Genomic DNA, 22,718 nt, shown 5'->3' with positions numbered 1-22,718 from the left:
TCTTGCGATATGCTCGAAGCCATGAGTAAGAGAAAATGGTGTGTTCAATATAGGTCCGTACGGCTATGATCAAACATGCGAGGGGAAATTGACTTCTTGTATAGATAACTCACAAAGCTGAATGCTACCATATCAATGCTCGAAAGGATGAAGTACATGGGAAAGTTTCACTGGGTCGTTAAAAAAGCATGTGGAAGCTTGCTTAGGTATTGCCCAGTGGTGTCTTTAGCTAGCCGATGGTGGGAGCACGATAGCACCGTCTGCCGACTGTGCATTCGGTGAGTGGGCGGGTAATAGAACAATAGAGCAATCGCCAATGGGAGTCTGTCAGAACGTTACATACTTACACCTACCTATTAATAGCTTCAGGGGTATCGGTATGCACACTATCTGATACAGCGTGAACAAAAGGACAATGGCCAATGATCACTATGCAAACACAGCTCGCATAAGCAGCTTCCAACGCGACATCTAACAAGGGTGAGAACTTAATTGCCCGGGACTGTTGAGCAAGGATTCTTATAACCGAGAACAACATTGAACAGCGAATTATCTTCAGTTATCACTTTGGACAAAAGAACACAACCCAACCAGAAAGAGGACAATCAATAGCGGCTGATAAATGATGCCGCAGCTCATGAGTAACCAATGAAAGAGCATACCAAATTTCAAAACTCAACGCTTTTGCTGCGAGTCAAATGCAACCTTGCCCGGAAATTTCCACTAGATCATCAATTCAGAATGCGAAAATATAGATTAGTCTCCTAGGTAGGTCAGAAACGTAGTGACGCTGGAAATTCTTAAGGTGTTCACCCAAACACATCATTGGCTGAAGCCACAACAAACAGGATCATAACACTGAATAGCTGAAAAATTGAGGGTTAAGGCAATGAATATTCTGCCCTGAGTAGCACAGATTCTGTGAATTGTAGTTTAGACTGCATGAGAGCAATAGATCTGGAACATCTACGTCAAATGTCAGTCTTGAGGCTTTCCAGATATGTTGTCTTTTCTCGATATAGTGAAAATGGGTACGTTATGTTCCGAGACTATCACGCCCGGACACAACTACCAAGTATTGTATATAGCTGTCCCTTCCGCTCCTATATCTACACATCTTCACCATTCTTCGATTTCTTTCCCGTTCCCAATCCAAATTCAAAGACCTTATTTGTGACTTGCACTAGCGATAGGAAAATGGCTTCAGTAAAAAATAGAAGGCGAGACGAAGCCCGAGCAAGGTATGCCACCTGATTACTGGTATTCTTTTGATTATTGTGTTTAGATAGCCGTTCTAACAGTCTTCGTGTAGGCCTAAACATAGTTTAAGGGAATATTCCCCAAGAGCCACTACTGAACCTCATGTATCTTCTGACAGTGTGGTGGTCGAACCTGCGACGTTATCTCGAGACCAGCCTTCGGTCACGGAAATCTCCATACCCGGCGAGCGTGTACACCCTTCCTGATATCAGGATTCTCACAACCTGGTCCGTCAATGCTCCCAGGATGGGCAGCATGATCTCCAAGGGATCGGTGCGCAATCTGGGACGTCTTTGGACGATTTCCGCCAGACACTTTTGGCGGATCTCCCACCATTTCAAGACCTCATAGGCTATTGCCCATATCACTCTCAGCCACTGCGATCTGATTTGCAAGGTGAAGGTACTTCTGCATTATCATAAGGAAAGCATGCAGCCACCTACCAATCAGTTGATCAATGCCATGTGACGAAACAAGGTTATTGCAGGCATAGTTTGTGAAATATCAGCAATGGCTACTGAAAGAATAACATGAGATTGTAGAAAAGACTCCATAGAAAAGATGGGAACTGCCCAAGATCGGTCAGAATGAAAGAGAATTTCACATGTTTCACATCAAGGCAATGAAGAAGGTTGATATTCTTGACGTAATTTCATATTTGCCCATTGCTCGCTATTTATTATAGCTGTTTTCCGACCGTAGTCAAACAACAGGTTGGTATCTCAGGCTTGTGTGCCATAATATCCCATGCAAATATGTGAACCATCCATCCTTGATAACCAGTACGATACAGCGTAAATGTATCCGGGTGATTTACTTGAGAGGAATGAAACGGGAAGAGTGGGTAGCACCGATACCTGGTCTTCCGTGCTTGACTGGGCGGCTGTTTTGGAGTTAGTATATGCTTCCAATGCGAATAACTTCATGCTTTCGCAAAGAACAGAGTAGGGAATAACTTACTAAGAGATAGAGAATTCGGCCAAGTAGTGACCAACCATCTCAGGCTTGATTTCGACTTGGTTGAACTCCTTTCCGGAGTAGATACCGATAACGCTGCCAATCATCTCTGGGACGACGATCATGTCTCTCAAGTGAGTCTTGACCAAATCAGGCTTCTCGTTTGGTTGAGCCTCTTGCTTGGCCTTGCGGAGCTTCTTGATGAGACCCATAGGCTTGCGCTTCAAACCACGGTTGAACCTACGGCGAGCACGAGCGTGGACGACATCGCGGAGTTGGTCGGAGGAGAGGTCGAGGAGTCTATTCGAAGAATATAGGGTTAGCTACTATGAGATCCCCTTTGATATTCATGTTGTGGATTTATGAAGGTAGGCATACTGGTCGAGGTCGATTCCACGGTAGGAAAACTTGCGGAATGCTCTCTTTGCCTTGATCTCGGCAGCCTTTTGGGCATCCTATTGAATTGAGAAAATTTGTTAGCCTTCCATTTCATTTCAAATCGCCTGCATCATTTCTGAATAAAGTGGATTCAAAAATCCCAAACAAAATTAATCAATTGCTCACATATTCTTCGTCGGCCATCTATGCGGTTAGGTTCTTTCAAAGGTTGTCGAAAGGATGGAGTTGTCGTATAGAAGATGTTCGCCGCCAGCTGAGTCCAAGTGCCAGAGAGTTTGCAAATTTTGGTCTCGCTTATTTTTCGGCGCTAAAATAGGGCAAATATCCCAGATGACCTCTCAGCCTCGTCCTTTTCCCATGCAAATATCGATACCGTATCAAATCAAGGATGGCAAGGGTGTTGGAGGGGTGTCAGATAGTAGATAATAGGATTATGGGTGGCCTTGATTGGCCTCTGGGTTTTATGTAGATATAATATGGGGTTTTCGTACGGCTTCTAGATAACCTTGATTTCACAAGTCAAGACTTTGTTGCAGTATATGTTGACAAGCAATCAACTACAGATGTTCAACGAGAGTATTTACATTTACATTTCATATTAATAAATGACGGCAAATCACAACACATCACACCATGTAACTATTTATACTGCTAAAAATGCTGCTGTTGTTTGAAGAATCACGTCTTTATTGCTCTATTTTGCATGAATATATGCTTGTCATGGGATTCTTTGCGAGATACAATCCATCCCAAATGGTGTGCAAATAATGGGCGAAGCCCGCACGATTTCTCCCAGAAATCTCGAAATGATGTTCCGGTAAGTCGAGAGCGTCGAGTACGTGGGGAAGTCAATTGACTGCTTAATCGAAAAGACCGAAACCCATGTCCTCGTCGGACTCCTCCTTCTCTATTCATTGAATTAGTACCTTTTCTATTAATGAGACTATAGCAAAACATACCCTCAGCCTTCTCCTCAACCTTCTCCTCAGCAGCGGCACCACCGGAAGCGGCAGCTCCACCAGCAGCTGGGGCAGCACCGGCACCACCAGATGGGACGGATGCCAACTTGGAGGAACCCTCAGCGATCAACTAGATTTCACGTCAGTTATTTGTACATGTGTGCGCATTTCCCTCGATTGTGCTGACCTCGTTGATGTCCTTTCCGTCAAGCTCCTTGATGAGAGTATCGAGACGCTCTTGGTCGATCTCAATTCCAACGGACTCGAGAACGGTGGTGATGTCCTTAGCGGAAGGGGAAGCCTTTCCACCGATGGTGAGGAGGAGGTATGCAGCGAGATACTTCATTTTGAATGCTATGCGCAAAACTTGTCAGTCAACAATTTCAAAGACGATCTTGGTACGCAAAACAATACTGCGAAGTATTCAACGTGAGGAGGATCTTACATTTATTTGTTTCGTTAAAGAACAGGTATATCAATCGATTTAACCGCAAGAGACGGAGACTGAAATTTCAAGTTCTGAGAGTTTTGAAGTTTGTGAAAGATTCGATTGTGGATCTCAGATTCGATTAAAATCAAAAAGTTTCTTGTGTGGGCGAACGGCGTGGCGCTAAGCTACTCCTGTCAAGTCAGGCACGTGATAACGAAATGGACTTAAATCCTTGCGATTGTCTGCCCGTTTGCTTTTCAAATTGCCTCAACAACAACTCAAAGGAATAACACAAATACAACAATTTTATCTGAAGGCGCAGTCATTTGTTATCTGGCGCTTTCTAATCTTATTCCTGCTGCTAGCACCATACATATCAATTTTCATGTGCTGATGCACTACAAGAAGTCGGAAATCCACGCGATCTGCGTTTGAGTTGTTCATCCATCATCTTCTGATTCATTCTTTCAAATTTTCAGTGTATCACAAGCACATCATTCAAAATGCCGGTACGTCTGCTTTGCGCATTTACTCACACTCTAGATAATCATTATACTGACTTGATCAAGATCGGTGATCTTCTCGCCCAGATTTCGGGGGGCCCAAGTCCAGATTCAACGATGACGATGCCCACCGCCACTCTCCCACCAAAGCGAAAAGCAAACGATGATTTAAGGAAGCCGGTTGACAAACTTCAAAGGCCAAATACTGCTACTATATCGAGACCAATCATCCAAGCGCATCGTCCTACAGCTGTTGATACAAATATGGGCAGAATGAAGATCGACACGAAAGACACCAAACAACAAAGACCAACTCCGAGCTCGGCTAATACCGCCAACACCACATTCAAAAATGGCCAGCCAACACCACCTCCATCTTCCACTGAATCATCAAAACCCCCTAAGAAAGGTTCATATGCGGAGATTTTGGCACGGGGAAAGGCTGCACAGGCTTCTTTGGGTCAGGTCGGAAAGATTCAACACAAACGCATAGAGAAAGCACCATCCAAGCGAGAGTCGGATAAACTAAGGACCCAAAAGGGGAAGACCATTCAAAAGGGGCTGGAACCAAACTCCAAATTTCAAAGACCTGGCCAGGTTCCCGTTCGGAATGGACAGAGTGGCACAAATGGTACGAAGTCTGTTGGTGCCAAGGCTCCGCCACCAGCTGTTGAAAAGAAAGTCAAAAAAGCTGCAACAGCAACGACTGGCTATACTGGGACTGCTCGCCCAAGACCAGGAGGTGGCGGTCCAACTGCTAACAAGCCAAGTGCACCTTCATATTCCGCTCGTAGCAGCAATGACCGATATAAAAATGGTAGAAAGAACCTCGATCGCTACTATGCTACTGATGAAGATGAGGACGAAGATGATATGGAGGGTGAAGTTGAGGAGGATGACTATGCATCTGATGTATCTTCTGATATGGAAGCAGCCACGTTTGAAGTCGATGAAGAAGAAGAAATGGCTGCTGCTATTGCAAGGAAGGAGGATGCTGAAGCTCTTGCCGAAGAGAATAGACTCAAGAAGGAGAAAGCTGAAAAGCGAGCACGACTTGCAGCTATGGCCAAGTCCAGAAGATAATCAATCGGTTAGGGGTATTGGCTATGGTTCTTAGGGATTTCTAGGGGTGGGAACTTTTTTCAGGAATGCTATAGATAGATGCATTGTTTGAGTTTAGCGATATGGAGTTTTGGGATGGGAAGACGAGATATACAGGCATTGCAGGCGTAACATACTTGAAAGCTGCTTTGCTGCTTTTCCACTTCGGTGGTAGTCCTATGTTCTATGTTTTTCCAGCGCATTATGGTCATTAGAGGATCTATTATATGAAGGGCACCAATAACGTGTCCATGATTGTTTACTCCAATTCATCAAAATTCATGATTATCTTTGATTGGTCGAACTTAATCTATGCGATTTCATTCAGATATTATAATATCAAGAATCAAGATACTACTATCATCTCAATTCATCTTTCCACTTAGACATGCACACACAGAGCTGGGCCATCGAAAGCCATAGTAGCCAAGAACATTAATGCTTCAACGGTTTACTACTATCTCTTCTACATGTTATCCTCATCTCATTGCTTTGTACACAGACATCTACCCATTCCAACATTTATGTTCTATGTAGAACTCCTAATTTATACCCTCCGATTTCCAAGAATGTCAAGGCCCAACAACAAGCACAAGAATGTACACGGTTCTCCAAGACAAGATACACATATATATTCATTACGATACAAAAGACGGGTCACAAAAACAACATAAATTGGTATCACAATCCCCCTTCATCTCTCTCTAACTTCAAACCGCCATGTCCTCCACGTCCTCCACCACCATGTCCACCTCTCTCGCCTCCGAATCCTCCGCCACCATGGTGTTGGCCACCTGGACCGCCGATTCCTCCTGGTCCTCCGCCTTGGTGTCCACCCGGTCCACCAAATCCACCTCCTTGATGTCCGTCTTGGTGCTCCCCTTCAAATCCACCTCCACCTTGATGTCCACCCGGTCCACCAAATCCACCTCCTTGATGTCCGCCTCCGTGGTGTTCACCACTAGGACCGCCGTATCCTCCTTGTGGACCACCTGGTCCGCCAAAACCGCCTTGTTGACCTCCATATCCTCCTTGAGGTCCCCCATTACCACCCATATGATGTTGCTGAGGGGGAGGAGCTTGGTTCCATTCGTATATTAGCTTGCATTCAGGAGTACTCAGTACTCTTCGAGACGAGAGGGGTAACGAACATGTACGTGCTCGTGCTTTCCCTCGACTTCGTGGATCACTTTGCTGATGAGTCCCATTGTGATGGATGTATGTATATATATAATTGAAAGCTATAAGTTATATTAAATTTGTTATTGTATAGATAGATAGGTAGCCGAAAATGAGGAAATGAGTATATATTTAAATATGAAATATAATAAATCAAAGTAAACCAGCAAGAGAAGAGGTATACACTACTTATTTATATACATACTACCCATTCCTCCACGCCTCCAAGTTCCCATCCAACCCACTTTAATATCCAGATCTGATCTGATCTGATCTCAGCGTACGTACGACGTACATCTCAAAATTTATCATCCATACCTAGGTCCTTGGATCAACTTGTTAAATTCCTGCTTTTTTTGGCTGGCTTGTTATGACTTACACATGCATATACTTGTTTACAATACTGTAATCCTGAATACCCCTAGATTTCCTAGGACTTATCCACGCACCACAGTACCAAAAAGCTTAAAAGGAAGAATCCATGCGCAGCCCAGCAAGACCCCTCAATTCCCATCCATCCCAGATCCTATATACAATCCGGCACCCAGCCGCAAAACTTAAAACCCCCTCCCTCATCCCAATCCCAGCAAGCATCACTCATCCAGCACAAAAACCACCTCTTCCCTGACTAACAAATACGTATTCAAGGTATTATACAGCCACAGAGAATCAAGCCTCACGACACAAACGAGTTATGGACTATATTGCGGCTAAAACTTAGAATCATGATGGTTAAATGTCTTGGTAGTGGGGATAACGCCGAAGATTCGATCGAGCCTCGAGCGCTGAAAGACTCCGCGCACAGGAACCGAGGATCCGGTGTGGGATAGGGGAACGTCATGGTCACGTTTATGGATGATGGAAAATGTCACGTCATGCATTGGGGATTGTTGCTTTTTGCCTCGGTCGATGAGAATCAGATACCGGTAGATTGATGAAAAGTTACGCTTTGCTTTTATGAAGTGTAGATATTTGTATACATGCATGTCAAGAAGACAGGCGAAGCTCTGCATTCAATGCGAAATCCAAAATATAAATATGTTGTGGTTGAATATCGGTGAAGCGAAGAAGTGGAACAGATGAGCGAGGTTTCTAGCTGAGGCAATGCACGGGAACGCCTATAAGTTGGAGCTTCGTCTGGCGAGACTCAAAGATCATTTGAGAGGGGGATAAGAGAGTTATGCGCGTGTATGTATTAATAGAAGCATCTATTGCGCTTAATATACGTAAATCTGAATTTAGTATTACATATTAAAATCCTCAAATCGTGCCCGAACGGCCGTTCATTCCTACTATACATTTACCATAAAATTCCGACTGTGTTTCTAGGCCGTACAACTGTGTCATAATTGCATTCAGTACCCCAAAAGGGCTTGTGTTTCAAAGATGCTTTTTCCCGTCGCTGGCTATTTCCCAATACGCCAACGGCCCCAAAACTCCACGATATTTAGAAGCATATCGTATTTCCGATATTCTCGATTTTTAGAAGTTGCGAAAATTTGGCTTTTAGTCTGGTGGTGGTGCAGCATTCATTATTTTAGCCAGCATGTCGATGTGAGAGATGAGATTCCCGTTAAATCCTTCTTCCCGCTTTGGCGTCCCTTCTATATGCCAACAAGAACCCCATGTATCCTCATCTAAGCTTCCCTCAAAATATGCAATTCGCATTGGCCAGTCCATCTTTGGCCACCACTCTTCCGGTAATAAACTAAAAATTCCTGTCACTTCTCTTTTGGCAACACCTTGAAGCCACCAGATATCATCAACAATACGTGTCATAGCGAAAAAACACGACACAATGACCAAAGCACGAGGATCCTGTCTCTTTAATAGGTCAATATAACGACGTGTTACGGTGGCCGCGAAACTGAGAATGCGAGCTCGCTCTGGTTTTTGATGAGACCAGTTGAGCATGGCAACAGCATGTTCGTATGCCTGCTTTGTATCTGCATCTATGGCAGTATCCTCCGAGTTCGATCCATGGTCAATACCTTCGAGTAAAAAAGCAAAGAACCCTCGGCGCTCGGGATCAAAATCTAGTATTAATGGAGGCTGTCCATTGATAATTGGAAATATTTTAGCCGAGTTTCGTAACCAATGCCAGGAAGTTATAACGATTGTCTTAACTCCCTGGAAAGAATGGAACCAAGCGAGTGGTAAGACGTAACCACTGTCAGAATCCCCATCAATTCCATTCTCGACGCAACGAGATGCTGATGCTTGGAAAGCGATGAGAGCAGCTGTACAGAAAAGTGCTTCTGCATTGCTTTGAGATGGGCCCTGGCTCAAAAGAGAAGAATATTGAGCAAGCGCCGATGCCATATAACTATGTGATGCACGTGCAAGACTTCGATCTTCGGGCTGTAATATACGTAAGTGTAGAGCAGAAACGGCAAGAATAGCATCCATTAGATATGGGGAGTCATAAGCGAGTGCTGGTACGTCCACAGACCAGGCAACGTCCTGACTTTCATCATTAGAAAGAGTTTTCGAAGTCGTTGCAGTATAATGATGCATTAGCCTGAGCTCAAGTGATCGATCATGTATTGAGTTACCGTGAGCTCTGACTGTCATTGAAGGAGACCGGTAGAAGGGCGTTAGTGAAGAAGTGGTAGACGCCGGTGATGAGGCATGGTTGACCGAGCCTTCGGAACTTTGATGGGCCAGCGTTGGAGGGGGGAAAGCTGGTGAATCAGGTGATGAGGGCATATCTCCGAAATCACAGGAAACGCCTGATGGCCATTGTCAACATGTATTTTACCCTTCGGTGAAGATATACGAACCATGCTTTTTACAATTTCCACACAAAGGATGTTTTTCGTCGCACTAATTGAAAATTAGCACGTGCTCATGACTGGCTCTGGGTCCCAATAAGTATGGTTGATTACTTTGATTTTCCTGTGCTTGCATCTTTGACAGCCGGCCTTAGATTTCTTATGCGATCGTCTTGGTGGCATCTTGTGCTTCTGTGTGTTGAAAGACTAATAGGCAAGTTGTAAGCTATCAGGGGTGGCGAGCAGATTGACTATTTCGACAAATGTTCATATTGAAAGCGGATGGTCGTAGTTCATTTCAGTCAATGGATATAAGTGCAAATCTTTGTTTGGTGGGAGTTGGAGGGATATTGGTCCAAAGTATGAGTGGATGATAGATATCGAAATTTCATCCCTTGGTGTTCCGATTTGCATCGATTGTTTACCATCGAGCGCACCAACATTGGTTTAAGTGCTTATTATGTATCGGGGCTTCGGAACATCAAGACTTGAGGGTAATTACCCCTGCTGCATCTGGCTTGTTCGATCAGTTATGAGCGATCTGATTGGTTGTCGATGGAGATAAGTTAGTCAGCATCTCAGCCTTCTCCTGGATAGAAAAGTTTCCGACAATTTCTATGTACAGAGTAGGTGCAGGTGGGGGTGGCATTATGTGGGATCCGGTGTGCTTTTATTAAATACACTCACAACAATGTGATGTTTAACACTATTTGATAATCCGTAGACAGCAGTCGAGCAATGATAACACAACACCTCAGAGATTACTAAAACTACCCAGTCGGTCTCTCCCATTTTATTCTATATTCTCTCTCCTCTGTATACCTACTCACTCTACTATAGTAATCATCACAAACGACTTCAATCCGTCACCTGTTACATCCCATTCACAACGCATCTTTATATCTTCAAACTACAACATCCATCCAGCCCTTATGTCTACTCGAGTACTTTCGTTCGACTACGTAATAACCTCATCGACCTCCCTAATTAGGGTTCCAATAACCTAAGAGGTGTGTATACTGGTAACAGCACCACCAACAAGATTGACAATAGCTAGCGGTTCTATGCGAAGTACAACATCGATTTGTCATGATGTCTTGTCTTCATATTACATATCTATATCCCTTTCATTCTTGAATCTGCACATAAGCAGCCAAAAGAACCTTCCTGTCCTTTTCTTACCTAACGTTAGATATTTGGCGAACACTTTGAACATTCCTTCTTCTCACCTGGATGAATTGCGTGCTTTATTAGCCTCTGATTCAATACCTACCAAGGTATAATATATAAAAAGTATCTATATTTACCGCCTTTGTTCCTTACAAATTAAGGTTTAGCTCTCGTCACGTAATTCATCCTTCTTACATTATTACCAATTTGATCCATTTACCAAGATTCACTTATTACATATTTTCTTCTTCGACGCTTCAACCGAGTACGTACTTCCTAGTACACTAAAAGGAAAAACTATTTAATTAGTACTTCTCCGCAATTTTTATTTGCTAAATTTTCCCACCAGATTCGTCTACTGTCAAATTTCTTTCTATCTTTTGTTGCGTAAAATTATTCAGAAAAGAGGAAATCGAAATCGAAAACGACAAATAAACTCATCACCCCGCATTACCCCTCCAAAATGACGGTCCCAAACTTCGATCATCCCATTGAAACTCCTCCACGAGCCCCTTCTCCAGTTCATCGATTTGGTACTCTAGCAGTCCATGCTGGTTCCCCTCATGATCCTGTCACCGGTGCCGTCATCGAAGCCATCTCCCTCTCGACAACATTTGCACAAACCGCCGTCGGAAAACCTGTTGGCGCATACGAATACAGCAGAAGCTCCAACCCCAATCGTGACAACTTTGAAAAGGCTGTCGCAGCTCTCGAACACGCCAAATATGCTCTAGCTTTCTCTTCTGGCTCTGCTACTACTGCCACCATTTTGCAGTCTTTAGCTGCCGGCTCGCATGTCATTTCGGTATCCGATGTTTATGGTGGAACCCACCGATATTTCACCCAGGTTGCTAAGGCTCATGGCGTGAAGGTTACATTTACACCAGAGATTGAGGTCGATGTTGTGGATCATATCACCCCCGAGACAAAACTCATCTGGATTGAAACTCCCAGCAACCCAACTCTGCGACTTGTGGACATCAGAGCCGTAGCTACAGCAGCACACGAACATGGCATAATGGTTGTGGTTGATAACACCTTTATGAGTCCATATGTCCAACAACCATTGGACCACGGAGCTGATATCGTTGTTCACTCTGTTACTAAATACATCAATGGTCACTCCGATGTAGTGATGGGAGTAGCCGCTTTCAACTCCGACGCTATGAAGGAAAGATTGGGATTCCTGCAAAATGCCATTGGTTGTATCCCTTCGGCATTCGACAGTTGGCTTGCTCACCGTGGCTTGAAGACATTGCATCTCCGAGCCAGAGAAGCTACGGTTAACGCAACATTAGTAGCAAAAGCATTGGAGGCTTCACCACACGTTATCGCCGTCAACTATCCTGGCTTGGATTCCCACCCACACCGAAAAATTGCTCTCAAGCAACACAGGGATGGTATGGGAGGCGGTATGCTTTCCTTCCGTATCAAGGGAGGTTCCGCTGCAGCAGAAAAGTTTTGTCAAATGACTAGCATCTTCACATTGGCAGAGAGTCTGGGAGGAGTTGAGAGTTTGGTTGAAGTTCCCAGCAGTATGACCCATGCCGGTATTCCCAAAGCTCACAGAGAGGCCATTGGTGTTTACGACGATTTAGTCCGTATCAGTTGCGGAGTTGAAGATGCAGAGGATCTGAAAGCGGATGTTTTGCAAGCTTTGGAGAAAGCTGTTGTCTGGCCTAAAATCTCTAACGGCTTACAAAACCATGCTTCTTGAATCCTGGATTGGGATTGGTATTTTGTTGTTAGAAGAATCGCATGCAATTGGATTTGTGAATGCGTGGGCGCTGGCGTTTGGGCATAATTCAAATACCTCTTATCTCTCGAAATGCTACATCTAGATGATAAACAAATTTATATAGATTTCTTTGCACGATTTAGTCTTGTGGATTTCCTTGTCAATGCTTGGAAATTAGACAAAATTCAAATATTAACACAATATTAGCTACTACCACCATCAAACAAATACTCCGTGAACAAGTGCAAACCCTTCAGCAGATAGAACATCTCACGACTTAAATCCCCAAAACGAACTTCACCCCTTTACTGACATTATCCAAAAATTCATCTCCACCCTTGATACCGGGAAAAAGCCAAAAATAATGCGGCACCCCCTCATAATAATCACTCTTGGTCTTGATGCCCTTCTCCTTCAATAGCATTTCCAACACCTTACCATCATCCCGCAAAGGATCTTTTCCACACGTCGCAATATAAGTCGGAGGGAACTCATCCAAATGTTTCGAAAGCGTCACAACTAAACCCCACACAGAATATATATTAGCGCACCTCCTCGAATCAAGAACATCAAACAAAAACATCCCAACCCCCGAAACTACAAATGAAAATCCAAAAAGAAATACTACATACAAACTCTCGGATCCTGCGGATCCGCCCCCACAGCCCCAAAAAACGTATCCATCGTATCCGCATCGATAACCGGTACATCGTGCGCATTCTCCTCGTAGGAACGATAGTAATTCTCATAAGATGCGGGGATGGACGATGGATGTGCGGCGACGGGAACCATAGCGACGATTCCTTTGATTTGTGAGCCTTTACCCTTGGCGATGAGATCGTGGGCGACGGTGAGAGCGAGGCCGCCGCCGGCGGAACCGCCAATGGTGAAGAGTTTGGACGGGGAGGAGTTGAGTTCCGAAGCATGTTTAAAGGCCTATTGGAGGTGTAAGTCGGATTTCAGAGACGGAGCTGAGAGATGATGAGGGGAGGAGAGGAGAGATGTAATGTAATGTAATGTGATATACATACCCATTCAAAAGCCCTCACGCTATCCTCCAACATAACCGGAATCTTGAATACGGGACCCAATCTATACTGCACACTTACAATCACACATGGCACGCTCTTTGCGATATAGCGACACCACATATCCTCGGAATCGAGATTGCCCACACAATATCCACCGCCGTGAAAATAGACTCCGAGAGGAAGTTCGCCGTTTTGGGATGTGTCTGGTGGTGTGTAGATACGGATTGGAATACCGTCGGCGGAGGTATCGCGCGTGTGGATGGAGGTGTCGGGAGGAGGTCTTTGGGTGTTGAGCGCGGTGACGAGGCTGTTGAATTGTGCTTCGATGTTGGCGGAATCGCCTACGAGAAGGGGACGGGTGCCGAGAGCTTTTTCAAGCTGGGAGGTTTGAGGTTAAATTTGTGGTTTGCGGGAAAGGGGGGGCGGGGGGAAGGAGTTTGTTATGAGGCATAGGAAAGGATAATTACCTCGAGCCATTCGGGCTTGTAATTTTCAGTTGTTGCATCTCCCATTGTATCGCTTATCTTGGAAAGTTAGAAGTGGGGATGGGAGAGGGAATGAGAATTTACAGAATTTACAGAATTGGGGAAGGTCTGATATTAATCGAATACCTGAAGTATTCCACCAGAATACACACGAGGAATACAGCACACTATATACCCGTAGGAAGACCTTACAAATTACAAATAATTGGCATTGAAAAAGGAGTCAGAAGACTCAAGAAATCTTAGTTACCCCGCCATGCACATTTCCAGCATGCCACATGCTGCTGGTACCAAATTAAGAAGCAACTTGAAATCCATCACAACCATTCACTCAGCTACTCGGATCAGCGCGGGACGAAATAGCCGAGCTGAGAACTAATTGCACGGACACATGGATAGAGTTCAGTTCACATGGCTAACTGTATACATACTTAGATAGTCCTTAGATCAAGCTGTCCAGTGCGGGGTAATTTAGCGGCAACTTTAGGACTTTGATCCTGTGCTATTCCAGTTTGGAGATACTATAACATTTCCAAGTCTTATTTTGATTAGTTGCTCGAGAAAATGATATCCAGTTCGTGCCAGGAATCTGAACACTTTGAGGATTCTGCCTTCACTTCCTGCGCCAAATGCATTGCCTTGGCGTGTAATCTTGTTCGAGCTACAGCCCAAAAACTCACAGTTCCTTAAGTCATACAACCTTGGAAGCCTTCGGATGCGGATGAAATAGTCTGGTCTAGGAAAAATCTCGACTATAGCACCACAACACATATCACAGTCACAATTTTATTCATCTATCTAAATCGAAATAATACGATTCGCTCTTCGAAGCCACTAGGCTTTTCTTTTGCTATGTTGACTTGATTGCCCCGCCCAAGCAAACACGTGAGGCAATAGAGAAATGGGAGATGTTCATTTTCGAAAGGTAGCAATCATAAGAGTTTATGTACCTGTATTCAAGACGTATACCGACTAATGATGGACTCATTTCGAAAGCCTGTTACTAAGTGTCGGTAGGATTTCTCTGAAAGCTCTGTTATCTAATGTTCCCAAGCTGCTTGACACCTCTGCCAATCTAAGCATGTTCACTAAATTTTGAGAATGATCTTTTGTTTTTAAAACTCACATTCTAGCCTAATTAATTAAATTGATACCCACTGACTCTATTACCTTCCCAAAAAAACCACAGAAACTATAATACATTCAATTTGGTGACTCTCAGCAAACTTGCCATCGATTCCGTGCCCATCAGTATGTAAAACTTGCACAAAAGTGTCAAGTATTGTGTTTCGTGTAGGATTTGATGAAAATTGTCATAATATGAAAAATGTTTGCTTTTCTGGAGAAATGTAACTAATACAATGAAAAGCCTGCGCGAAGAAAGAAATATCGGGGGGCCAACGAAGTCGTGATCTCGAATGACTGTAGAAGTGTACAGGTGAAAAGAATCAAAGGAAAAACCCCCTCAACTCTCTGCCGGTTCCTCCCCAATCAACTAAATTGAAATACAAAGCAAGAATTACAAGGTATAGACTACCAAGCATAAAGGTTTCGGGTATCAGACTTTTGATAAGTACTCGCGCTTTGCCGATAGTGATGGATGAAAGTGAAAACATCAAACTCATCAAACAATGATTTTTCCCTGATCTCCTCAATCTGCTCCGTCACATTGACTACCAATACATATCGAGTAGGTGCTGGGTGTGCATGATATGTGACAGATTGTAACTAATTGAACCCAGAAAAAATGCTTCCATAGAAGAAGATCAAACCTCTCCATATTCGGGTGCATCGGCGTAATCATTTTCCTCAGTCTTGGTTTCGGTTTCCTCTGCTGGTGGTGCACCAACAGAAGAGTTCTCTGGCATCAAACCCTTCTCCTTGAGGTACTTGATAGACTTCAAGATTGTCAAATCATCCTTGGCGGTGTCGTTAAGAATGAGACGTTGAGCAATAGTCATCTTACCACCATTCAACTCCTTCTCTCGCAAAGCTTGGTTGCGGACGTCTAGGTCGTGAACGAAGCGGCACTTGCCCTTCTTGCCGCAGGTGCCACCAGTAGAATAGTACTTGCAGTGACGTTGGAGCTGGGCTTTTGTTGGTGGTGCTCGTGCGTGCACGATACCGGTAAAACCATTGTTGCGCGATGTCATTGTTTCCGGCTTCCCCGTGTCAGAATTAGATGAAGAATCATCATCATCACTCACTTGACCACGATCTTCATCACCCTCATCGCCATTTTCACGCTTGCGCTTTCCACCGGACATCTCTTGTTTAATCTTACGTTCAGCTTTCTCAAGTTCTAGTCTAAGCTTCTCGGCCTTGCGTTGCTGTTTTTCGAGTTTGGTCTCTCCGTCATCCTTTTTAATGGGCTTTGCTTCAGGCTCTTTCTTGAACTTGTGATTCTTGTTTTGTTCACGTTTCAAGCGAAGCTCCTCAGCAGCAGCTTCTCTACGAGCTTTCGTAGGGAAGCGGCTCTTACGCTCAGCGAGCCATGCCGTGAGATCTGCAGGTAACCTAAAATTCATTAGCAAAAAGAACAAGAAGAACTAATCTTCTAGGCCTGCAAAAACATACTGTGGAGTATCTGGACCAAGCAAAGTAACCAAACGAGCTTCTTCATCAACATCATCAATCTCATCATCGCTATCCTCATGATCCACACCGTTTGGTGTCAAACCAAGAGTATTTGTTCTGCGCTTCTTCTTATTCTTCTTCGCATTGTCTCCTGCACCTGCAGGCTTGAAATGCATTGGAGGAGATTGTGAATTGCCATTGAAAGAACGATTGTTGTCGCGACCGCGATATTGAAAATTATCACCGCGACCTCTACCTCTAAAGTTCCCATTTCCTCTGCCCCGATTAGAGCTCGAGTTGAATGAATGAGAATCATGCGATGGACGCTGTCCTCCATGACCTCCATTAGAGAAGTTTTGTGGGGGATATGCTTGATAAGCAGGCTGAGAGAATGGAGCAGGGGGGGTTTGATGATTGGAATATTGGGGGGTAGGAAAACCATTGCCCGCTTGAGCCATATGATCTCCACGTTCGTTCTCAAATCCCATGCGGATCGGAGGACCCATGAGAGGTGCTTCATGACCGCCACGGCCATTATTGAAACCACCACGACCACGACCTCTATTATTATTGAACTGATGTTGTCCTTGAGGTGGACCTTGCCATTGTTGGGGTGGACCACTAGGGTGTGGTTGCTGAGAAGGCGGGCCATAGGGTTGTTGAAATGGTGCAGGTTGCTGTGGACCATATTGTGGTGGTGGCTGTTGATTGAAGCCCTGTGGAGCATAATTTGGATGGTAGTTCTGCGCCGGAAGAGGAACTTGAGGTGGTGGCTGGTGTGCTTGTTGAGGTGGACCGTGGTTGTGCTGAGGTGGACCATGCTGACCCTGTTGTTGCCATTGCTGAGGATAATTGTTAGGGGGGCCGTTGTGGCCAGGACCTTGAGAGCCACTTGGAGGTCCTATGTAAGGTGCTGGATTATGCGGATTGTATTGGTCACTTGGAGGACCTTGTATCTGTGGAGGACCGTTGTAACCATTTTGATGCGAGTGAGAAGGGCCATTGTGACCGCCTCTCGCTCCACCTCTTGGGGGGCCATTATTGCGCGTCTGCTGATATGGAGGAGGTTGCTGATACCCATACTGAGGATTTTGTTGAGGATATCCAACAGAGGGTGGTCCCGAAGGAGGGGGAGGAGGGGGAGGGAAATTGTATTGCTGTGTACCAGCCATAATGACGTCGGACTTCGAGTTATTGCGTTGATAAGGTGCGGGTTGATCGGGAAGCTGACTTAAATATTGCGAAATCTTCAGAACATGTATATTCTGCGCAGCAGGGGTTTGGTTGATTATAGGTTGACCGTACTGAACAGCTGCTGGCCCTGAGTTTGAAAGCTGTCGCAACCCGTTTTGTGCTGGTGGTTGGATCTTCGTTGCACCGTATCGACCAAAAGGATTTCCGAGTATTGTAGTGGGGACTACTACGTATTAATTGATGAAAACCGATGGGTCAATGACAGAATTATTGAAAAGGGATGGTGAAGCAAGATGGAAAAGAAAGCCGCCTTGCGCAATTATGATTTGGTCGGGAGGACATCTCTCTTATTATTTAGTGTGGAAATTGTCGCACAACATGAACCAATAGAAACCTCCCAGACTAGGGGAACTTGGCTGGATTATGTAAGGCTCTTTTCCATTGATCTTTCGATCATGAACTTCAGCGTGAAAAGATCCTGGGGTGAATTTGGGGGAAAACTTTGAAGAAATAATAACATACCCATTTTGAACTTTTCCTCTGTCGTTGATGATAACTTTAGAAAGAAGTTTTCGAGAATAAAGTTGATTTTGTAGAAGAAGAAGAAGAAGGAAAAATTAAGGTAGTCGGAGAAGATTCTTTATTTAGATCCGAGTTTGAATTTTGTTCAACTTATCATACAGAGTACTGTCCTACTTGATGGGCTCGCAAAGTGAACATTCAGAAGAAGCAAGCAACCTTGATCTAGGTAGTCACGTTACATTATCTTATCTCATTTTACTTTATTCACTTTCAGTTGGTGGCTTGTTGTTGGAGCAGCATCAACCGTACATAAGGAAAGAATTATCATAGGAGAAGGAGCAAGGCACAAGAAGCAAAAACATTTTTTGACTTAGCCAATAGCCAGCGCGGTATATCATCATGTTCATTCTCGTGAGTCTTTCTTCTTAAATCATTGGGGGGGGGGAGGGGGGAGGGAGAATCATATTCTAACTTTTTTCAAAGACCAAAATCGCCGATTTAGTCCAAATCGCGCCTCAAGATTTAGGGAAAAATGCTAGTCAAGCAATTGAGGACAATATCAACCTTAAATATGCCAACAAGGTGATTCAGAAGATTGGGCTTTGTATCTGCTTTTATGATCTTCTCTCGGCCTCAGAAGGTTTGATTGGCCATGGTGATGGTCTTGTAAATGTCAATGGTACATTGTTCCTGGGAGTCACCACAGCATTTTATGTTTTGCTAACCACACAGCAGTTGAATTCCGCATCGTCGTGTTCAGACCTTTCAAATTTGAAATCATGACAGGAAGAATCAGCAGTTCCATTGAGAGTGGTATTAGAGGTTAGTATATACGTGTGTAGACTGATCGAGCTACGCTGACAATGTCAAGTTCGTACTCACTTTTTTGATGAAATCTTCGTTCCGGCAAAGATGCTACCAGACGGTTCACACTTGTAAGTCGGCTTCGTTCGTTCCTTTTCCATTTTGGTTACTAATAATCATCCAGTAACCACAACGAGCAAGTTTTTATCTGGGAGACCGAAGAAGGTACACAACTTTACTTCGATAACCAGGAAACAGTGCGATTTCGTGTCGACTCTGAGCAGTGGAACGATCAGGCACCATTGGGTCCTGAAAAGCAAGATGACAGTGAGGAATCACGAGTAATTGAAGCGCCTTACAAGATAGTAGCTTCGATGGAAGAAGTTGGATTGGGGCCATGTTTATGGTGGGACTAAGGAGAAACGGACGTTCGAGACGTTTCGAGGGGGCCAATTCAGTTGTGTGGAGCAACATTATATGCATTTCTGGAGTTTAGGAAAGAGTCTAGGATCTGGAGTTGACTGAAGTTCGATAGGCTCTTCAGGGCTGTTCTCAGGTATATTAGAATTAAAAAGAAGCAACTCCGACAACTAAGATCGGCGCTAGTCCAAGGGCTCTTTGAAATCCAATGTAGTGACACTGCCTTCTTCTACATAATAGGTTGTGCACTAAAACTGTTCAAAACTCTGCAAATTTTATGGCTGCCAAAATTTGGAATCAGATTCCGCCGTGTGCATAAATATGCTTTCGTGGTTGCACAAAGTTTTGTCACCATCTTGGTAACCATAAGACAAACACGCATACGAACTTGATACAATGAAAACTTTCTTTGGAGCAATATGTACGGGTATTTTTGTAATTGGGGCTTCAACGCTTCTTCTCTTCGTTTTCCTTGTTGAACTTCTCATAATGTGCTACCAATTTCTCCATATCTCTAGCTCTGTGACCTGCTGGAACGTTCCATGGAGATCCTGTGTTAAATTGTCTGTAGAAAATCAGCTTCTGGATGAGAGGTACTAGAGATATTGAGACCAACTCGGGAAATCTAAGATTGACATGTGCACTGCCCACATCACTCTGGAAAAGGTTGCGGTCGAAAGCAGCTTGTTCGAGCATAGAAACATGTAGCGCATTTCTTGCGGCCCATTTTTCTTTATAGTGTGAATAGCTATCGATCAACTTCGCGAGACCAGAAGGAGATCCGTCGGCGGATGGTTGGGCGTATTTGTAAACTCCAATCGAGATGGGGATAGCTGCGAGGACAAGGAAGAAGCCGGTCTATATCGTGATTAGTCGTATGACTTATGTAGGAGAAGATCCAAAGCTCACTCCGAAAGACTCGTTTGTTGGGCCAGCATGATGATGCCCGTGTTCTGTACTCGATCCAGCGAAGTGATGGACTTCATCACCAGTCTTTCCATGTTGTGCAGACGACCATCGTCGCGGAACTCGATTAGATACTCTTCCAACTCGATCGGCAGATTGAACCGCCTTTCTCCTGAGCGCGAACATTTTGTTGTGGATTAATTGACGTTCAATATGTCATTCCTAGAGAGCCGTTATGTTTGGATGTCCCTCGAATTAATGACCTGTGATGACTAATGAAGCCTTAGGCATCTAGTTGAAAGACCCCACAAATTGATTAACCCTCCGAAGGCAAAGGAAAGCGAAACTATGGAATAATAAATCTGTACTTATTATTTGAAGGCCACTTGTCCTTACGATGACTACAAATAACCCAGTAGATCACCACCTTACTCTTTTCGATGCTTTAAATTTGGAGAGTGAATCAGAAGACTCAAATTCAGCAGAATCTCTTGCTTCATTAGAAAGTGATACCGAAGAACGACCACCCGAGAAGATACTCACTGAAATAGTGGGGAAGAACAACCACATCTGGTATCTTGTCAAGTGGAAAGATTGTCCTCTTTTACGTTCGAGCTGGGAAGGAGAAGCGTGTTTTGAAAATTATCCTTGGGTTTTCGATCAGTGGCTAGTCAATAAGCAGGGCCAAAAAGAAGGAAAAATCCAGCCTTTTGACTTGCAAGCTTTCGATCAAGCCTGCAAGGACCTCGACCTAGCAGAGAGGCAACGAAGAATTCTGAGACGATTCAGAAGAAAAGCTAAACGACTTCTATCGATTGTAGCTGATTGAATAACTCATTTGAAAAGAGGCTCTATTGTACTCGATACATTTCATAAACAATTATAATATAAAATGGTTAGTGTAGGAACACGCAGGATACTGAGCCTAGCATGGCTCAGTCTTCCAATATTTGCGAGGGCATTCTCGATGGATCCAGAGGCCTCACCATCCGCAGATACCGAACTCATATGTCCCACAGACAATCAAGCTGAATGTTACCCTCGAATTTTTCAACCAACGAGAGACTTCCAACTCATCAAGCCAGGACAAGATATTCCACCAGGCCTTCACGTTCGGTTGAATATATCTTCTGGCTTGAAAGAAGCTCGCCTGAATATTCCAATGGAAGGTGATGATCTTACGCTAGAGCTTGACATACCAACAGAACAAGCCATGGTCGTCATTGAACATGCCGAAGTTGAAACCTCAGAAGGCCTGCAACCACCCTCAGATGCACCAGCGTACAGCGGCCATGGGAAGATACAACCCCCACCACCTTCATCATCTGACTTTGAATCATTCCGAACGTCTCTTACCTCATTGAAAGGGCAAGATGCTTCCCTCGATTCGGCCCTGATTTCTCTTTCGGAACTGTCACACGACATATACTACGGATCTGAACTTATGGCCGATGAGGAGGCAGTTTCTGCCCTGATATGTCTCATGGCCATGGAATCCTTGGGATCTGGAGATGAAAATGATCATTCAGCCGCCGCCACTCTCTCCGGTTCTCTACAAAACAATCCTACTGCCATCGGCTCCCTTTCCCTATTTCACGATATCATCATGAACCCTACTTGCCCTGTCCTTCGTGAAAATAAATTAAGTCTTATTCCTGCACTCCAGAAAAAGCTATCAGCCTCCACAACATCACCTTTATCTCTCAAATCTCAAATTTCAGCCCTTAGTGGCCTCTTGAAATCGCCAGAAATTCAAAAGTCTTTCCTTGAGCAAGATGGCACTTCATACCTACAGTCCGTCTTCTTGAAGCCTGGATCTCAATATGACATTGTTCGAAAACGTATCGTTCAGCTTTTGATGGACAATTTTCTAGATGATAGCATGGGGGCGCGGGTAGGAGTTTGGCCAAAGGTAGATGTAATCCAGAAGGGGGAAAAGGATTGCAATGGCAATATTATCAATGATGAATGTTGGGCTTGGTATGGGAAAGAGTTTTATGGAACGGAAGGTGGAAGAAAGGAATGGATGGACGAATTCTTGGAAAAGATAAGTCAGGGTAGTCAGAGCGGAGGGAGAGATAGGGAATTATAGGTACAGGTGTTTTACGCGCCTGTTTATGTATGACTTTATATACAAAATTGAATTTATGACCAATCCATTTCCAGAGAACCATAGCTAGCAATTTCATTGCGAGAAACACAAATAGCGAATTTTGCTGCATTGCGGTCAAGCCTTTTCCCCTAATGTGAAGACATGCGAAGAAACCAGCTTTCCGGCCACCAGAAGTATAGGGAGGATTTGAAAATAT

General features: G+C 44.2%; 12 protein-coding genes across 12 annotated transcripts; 5 read left to right on the top strand and 7 right to left on the bottom strand.

The window, feature by feature from the left end:
• Window positions 1-1,880: 1,880 nt before the first annotated feature.
• Window positions 1,881-2,878, bottom strand: EAF01_008392 (uncharacterized protein). The gene is made up of 4 exons (XM_038916648.1): window positions 2,782-2,878; window positions 2,596-2,672; window positions 2,221-2,517; window positions 1,881-2,143 (listed from the first exon to the last, which is right to left on the bottom strand). Exons 1-4 carry the CDS (start codon window positions 2,797-2,799, stop codon window positions 2,074-2,076), a joined length of 462 nt encoding a protein of 153 aa, XP_038768010.1. The 5' UTR covers window positions 2,800-2,878; the 3' UTR covers window positions 1,881-2,073.
• Window positions 2,879-3,199: 321 nt separating this feature from the next.
• On the bottom strand, window positions 3,200-4,135 carry EAF01_008391 (uncharacterized protein). The gene is made up of 4 exons (XM_038916647.1): window positions 4,021-4,135; window positions 3,763-3,929; window positions 3,576-3,705; window positions 3,200-3,523 (listed from the first exon to the last, which is right to left on the bottom strand). The coding sequence occupies exons 2-4, from the start codon at window positions 3,919-3,921 to the stop codon at window positions 3,477-3,479; spliced, it is 336 nt and encodes a 111-aa protein (XP_038768009.1). The 5' UTR covers window positions 3,922-3,929; window positions 4,021-4,135; the 3' UTR covers window positions 3,200-3,476.
• A 373-nt stretch (window positions 4,136-4,508) lies between these two features.
• On the top strand, window positions 4,509-5,591 carry EAF01_008390 (uncharacterized protein; the record flags this gene model as incomplete). Its single annotated transcript, XM_038916646.1, has 2 exons — window positions 4,509-4,514; window positions 4,575-5,591. 2 exons carry the CDS (start codon window positions 4,509-4,511, stop codon window positions 5,589-5,591), a joined length of 1,023 nt encoding a protein of 340 aa, XP_038768008.1.
• Window positions 5,592-6,290: 699 nt separating this feature from the next.
• EAF01_008389 (uncharacterized protein) lies at window positions 6,291-6,817 on the bottom strand (the record flags this gene model as incomplete). Its single annotated transcript, XM_038916645.1, has 2 exons — window positions 6,291-6,710; window positions 6,761-6,817. The coding sequence occupies 2 exons, from the start codon at window positions 6,815-6,817 to the stop codon at window positions 6,291-6,293; spliced, it is 477 nt and encodes a 158-aa protein (XP_038768007.1).
• A 1,477-nt stretch (window positions 6,818-8,294) lies between these two features.
• Window positions 8,295-9,745, bottom strand: EAF01_008388 (uncharacterized protein; the record flags this gene model as incomplete). The annotated part of the gene is made up of 3 exons (XM_038916644.1): window positions 8,295-9,520; window positions 9,572-9,614; window positions 9,677-9,745. 3 exons carry the CDS (start codon window positions 9,743-9,745, stop codon window positions 8,295-8,297), a joined length of 1,338 nt encoding a protein of 445 aa, XP_038768006.1.
• Window positions 9,746-11,195: 1,450 nt separating this feature from the next.
• EAF01_008387 (uncharacterized protein) lies at window positions 11,196-12,449 on the top strand (the record flags this gene model as incomplete). Its single annotated transcript, XM_038916643.1, has 1 exon — window positions 11,196-12,449. The coding sequence occupies one exon, from the start codon at window positions 11,196-11,198 to the stop codon at window positions 12,447-12,449; it is 1,254 nt and encodes a 417-aa protein (XP_038768005.1).
• A 298-nt stretch (window positions 12,450-12,747) lies between these two features.
• On the bottom strand, window positions 12,748-14,013 carry EAF01_008386 (uncharacterized protein; the record flags this gene model as incomplete). The annotated part of the gene is made up of 4 exons (XM_038916642.1): window positions 12,748-12,989; window positions 13,103-13,406; window positions 13,502-13,879; window positions 13,969-14,013. 4 exons carry the CDS (start codon window positions 14,011-14,013, stop codon window positions 12,748-12,750), a joined length of 969 nt encoding a protein of 322 aa, XP_038768004.1.
• Window positions 14,014-15,100: 1,087 nt separating this feature from the next.
• Window positions 15,101-18,253, bottom strand: EAF01_008385 (uncharacterized protein). Its single transcript, XM_038916641.1, has 2 exons — window positions 16,564-18,253; window positions 15,101-16,503 (listed from the first exon to the last, which is right to left on the bottom strand). Exons 1-2 carry the CDS (start codon window positions 17,733-17,735, stop codon window positions 15,753-15,755), a joined length of 1,923 nt encoding a protein of 640 aa, XP_038768003.1. The 5' UTR covers window positions 17,736-18,253; the 3' UTR covers window positions 15,101-15,752.
• A 425-nt stretch (window positions 18,254-18,678) lies between these two features.
• Window positions 18,679-19,499, top strand: EAF01_008384 (uncharacterized protein; the record flags this gene model as incomplete). The annotated part of the gene is made up of 5 exons (XM_038916640.1): window positions 18,679-18,690; window positions 18,763-18,958; window positions 19,015-19,101; window positions 19,151-19,214; window positions 19,268-19,499. 5 exons carry the CDS (start codon window positions 18,679-18,681, stop codon window positions 19,497-19,499), a joined length of 591 nt encoding a protein of 196 aa, XP_038768002.1.
• Window positions 19,500-19,950: 451 nt separating this feature from the next.
• Window positions 19,951-20,595, bottom strand: EAF01_008383 (uncharacterized protein; the record flags this gene model as incomplete). Its single annotated transcript, XM_038916639.1, has 3 exons — window positions 19,951-20,068; window positions 20,120-20,361; window positions 20,413-20,595. The coding sequence occupies 3 exons, from the start codon at window positions 20,593-20,595 to the stop codon at window positions 19,951-19,953; spliced, it is 543 nt and encodes a 180-aa protein (XP_038768001.1).
• Window positions 20,596-20,806: 211 nt separating this feature from the next.
• On the top strand, window positions 20,807-21,238 carry EAF01_008382 (uncharacterized protein; the record flags this gene model as incomplete). Its single annotated transcript, XM_038916638.1, has 1 exon — window positions 20,807-21,238. One exon carries the CDS (start codon window positions 20,807-20,809, stop codon window positions 21,236-21,238), a length of 432 nt encoding a protein of 143 aa, XP_038768000.1.
• A 63-nt stretch (window positions 21,239-21,301) lies between these two features.
• EAF01_008381 (uncharacterized protein) lies at window positions 21,302-22,501 on the top strand (the record flags this gene model as incomplete). Its single annotated transcript, XM_038916637.1, has 1 exon — window positions 21,302-22,501. One exon carries the CDS (start codon window positions 21,302-21,304, stop codon window positions 22,499-22,501), a length of 1,200 nt encoding a protein of 399 aa, XP_038767999.1.
• Window positions 22,502-22,718: the final 217 nt, after the last annotated feature.

Source organism: Botrytis porri (genome assembly GCF_014898465.1).
Source record: "Botrytis porri strain MUCL 3234 chromosome Unknown BPOR_011, whole genome shotgun sequence".
NCBI classification, from domain to species: domain Eukaryota; kingdom Fungi; phylum Ascomycota; class Leotiomycetes; order Helotiales; family Sclerotiniaceae; genus Botrytis; species Botrytis porri.
This window is presented reverse-complemented; position numbering and strand designations above follow the sequence as displayed.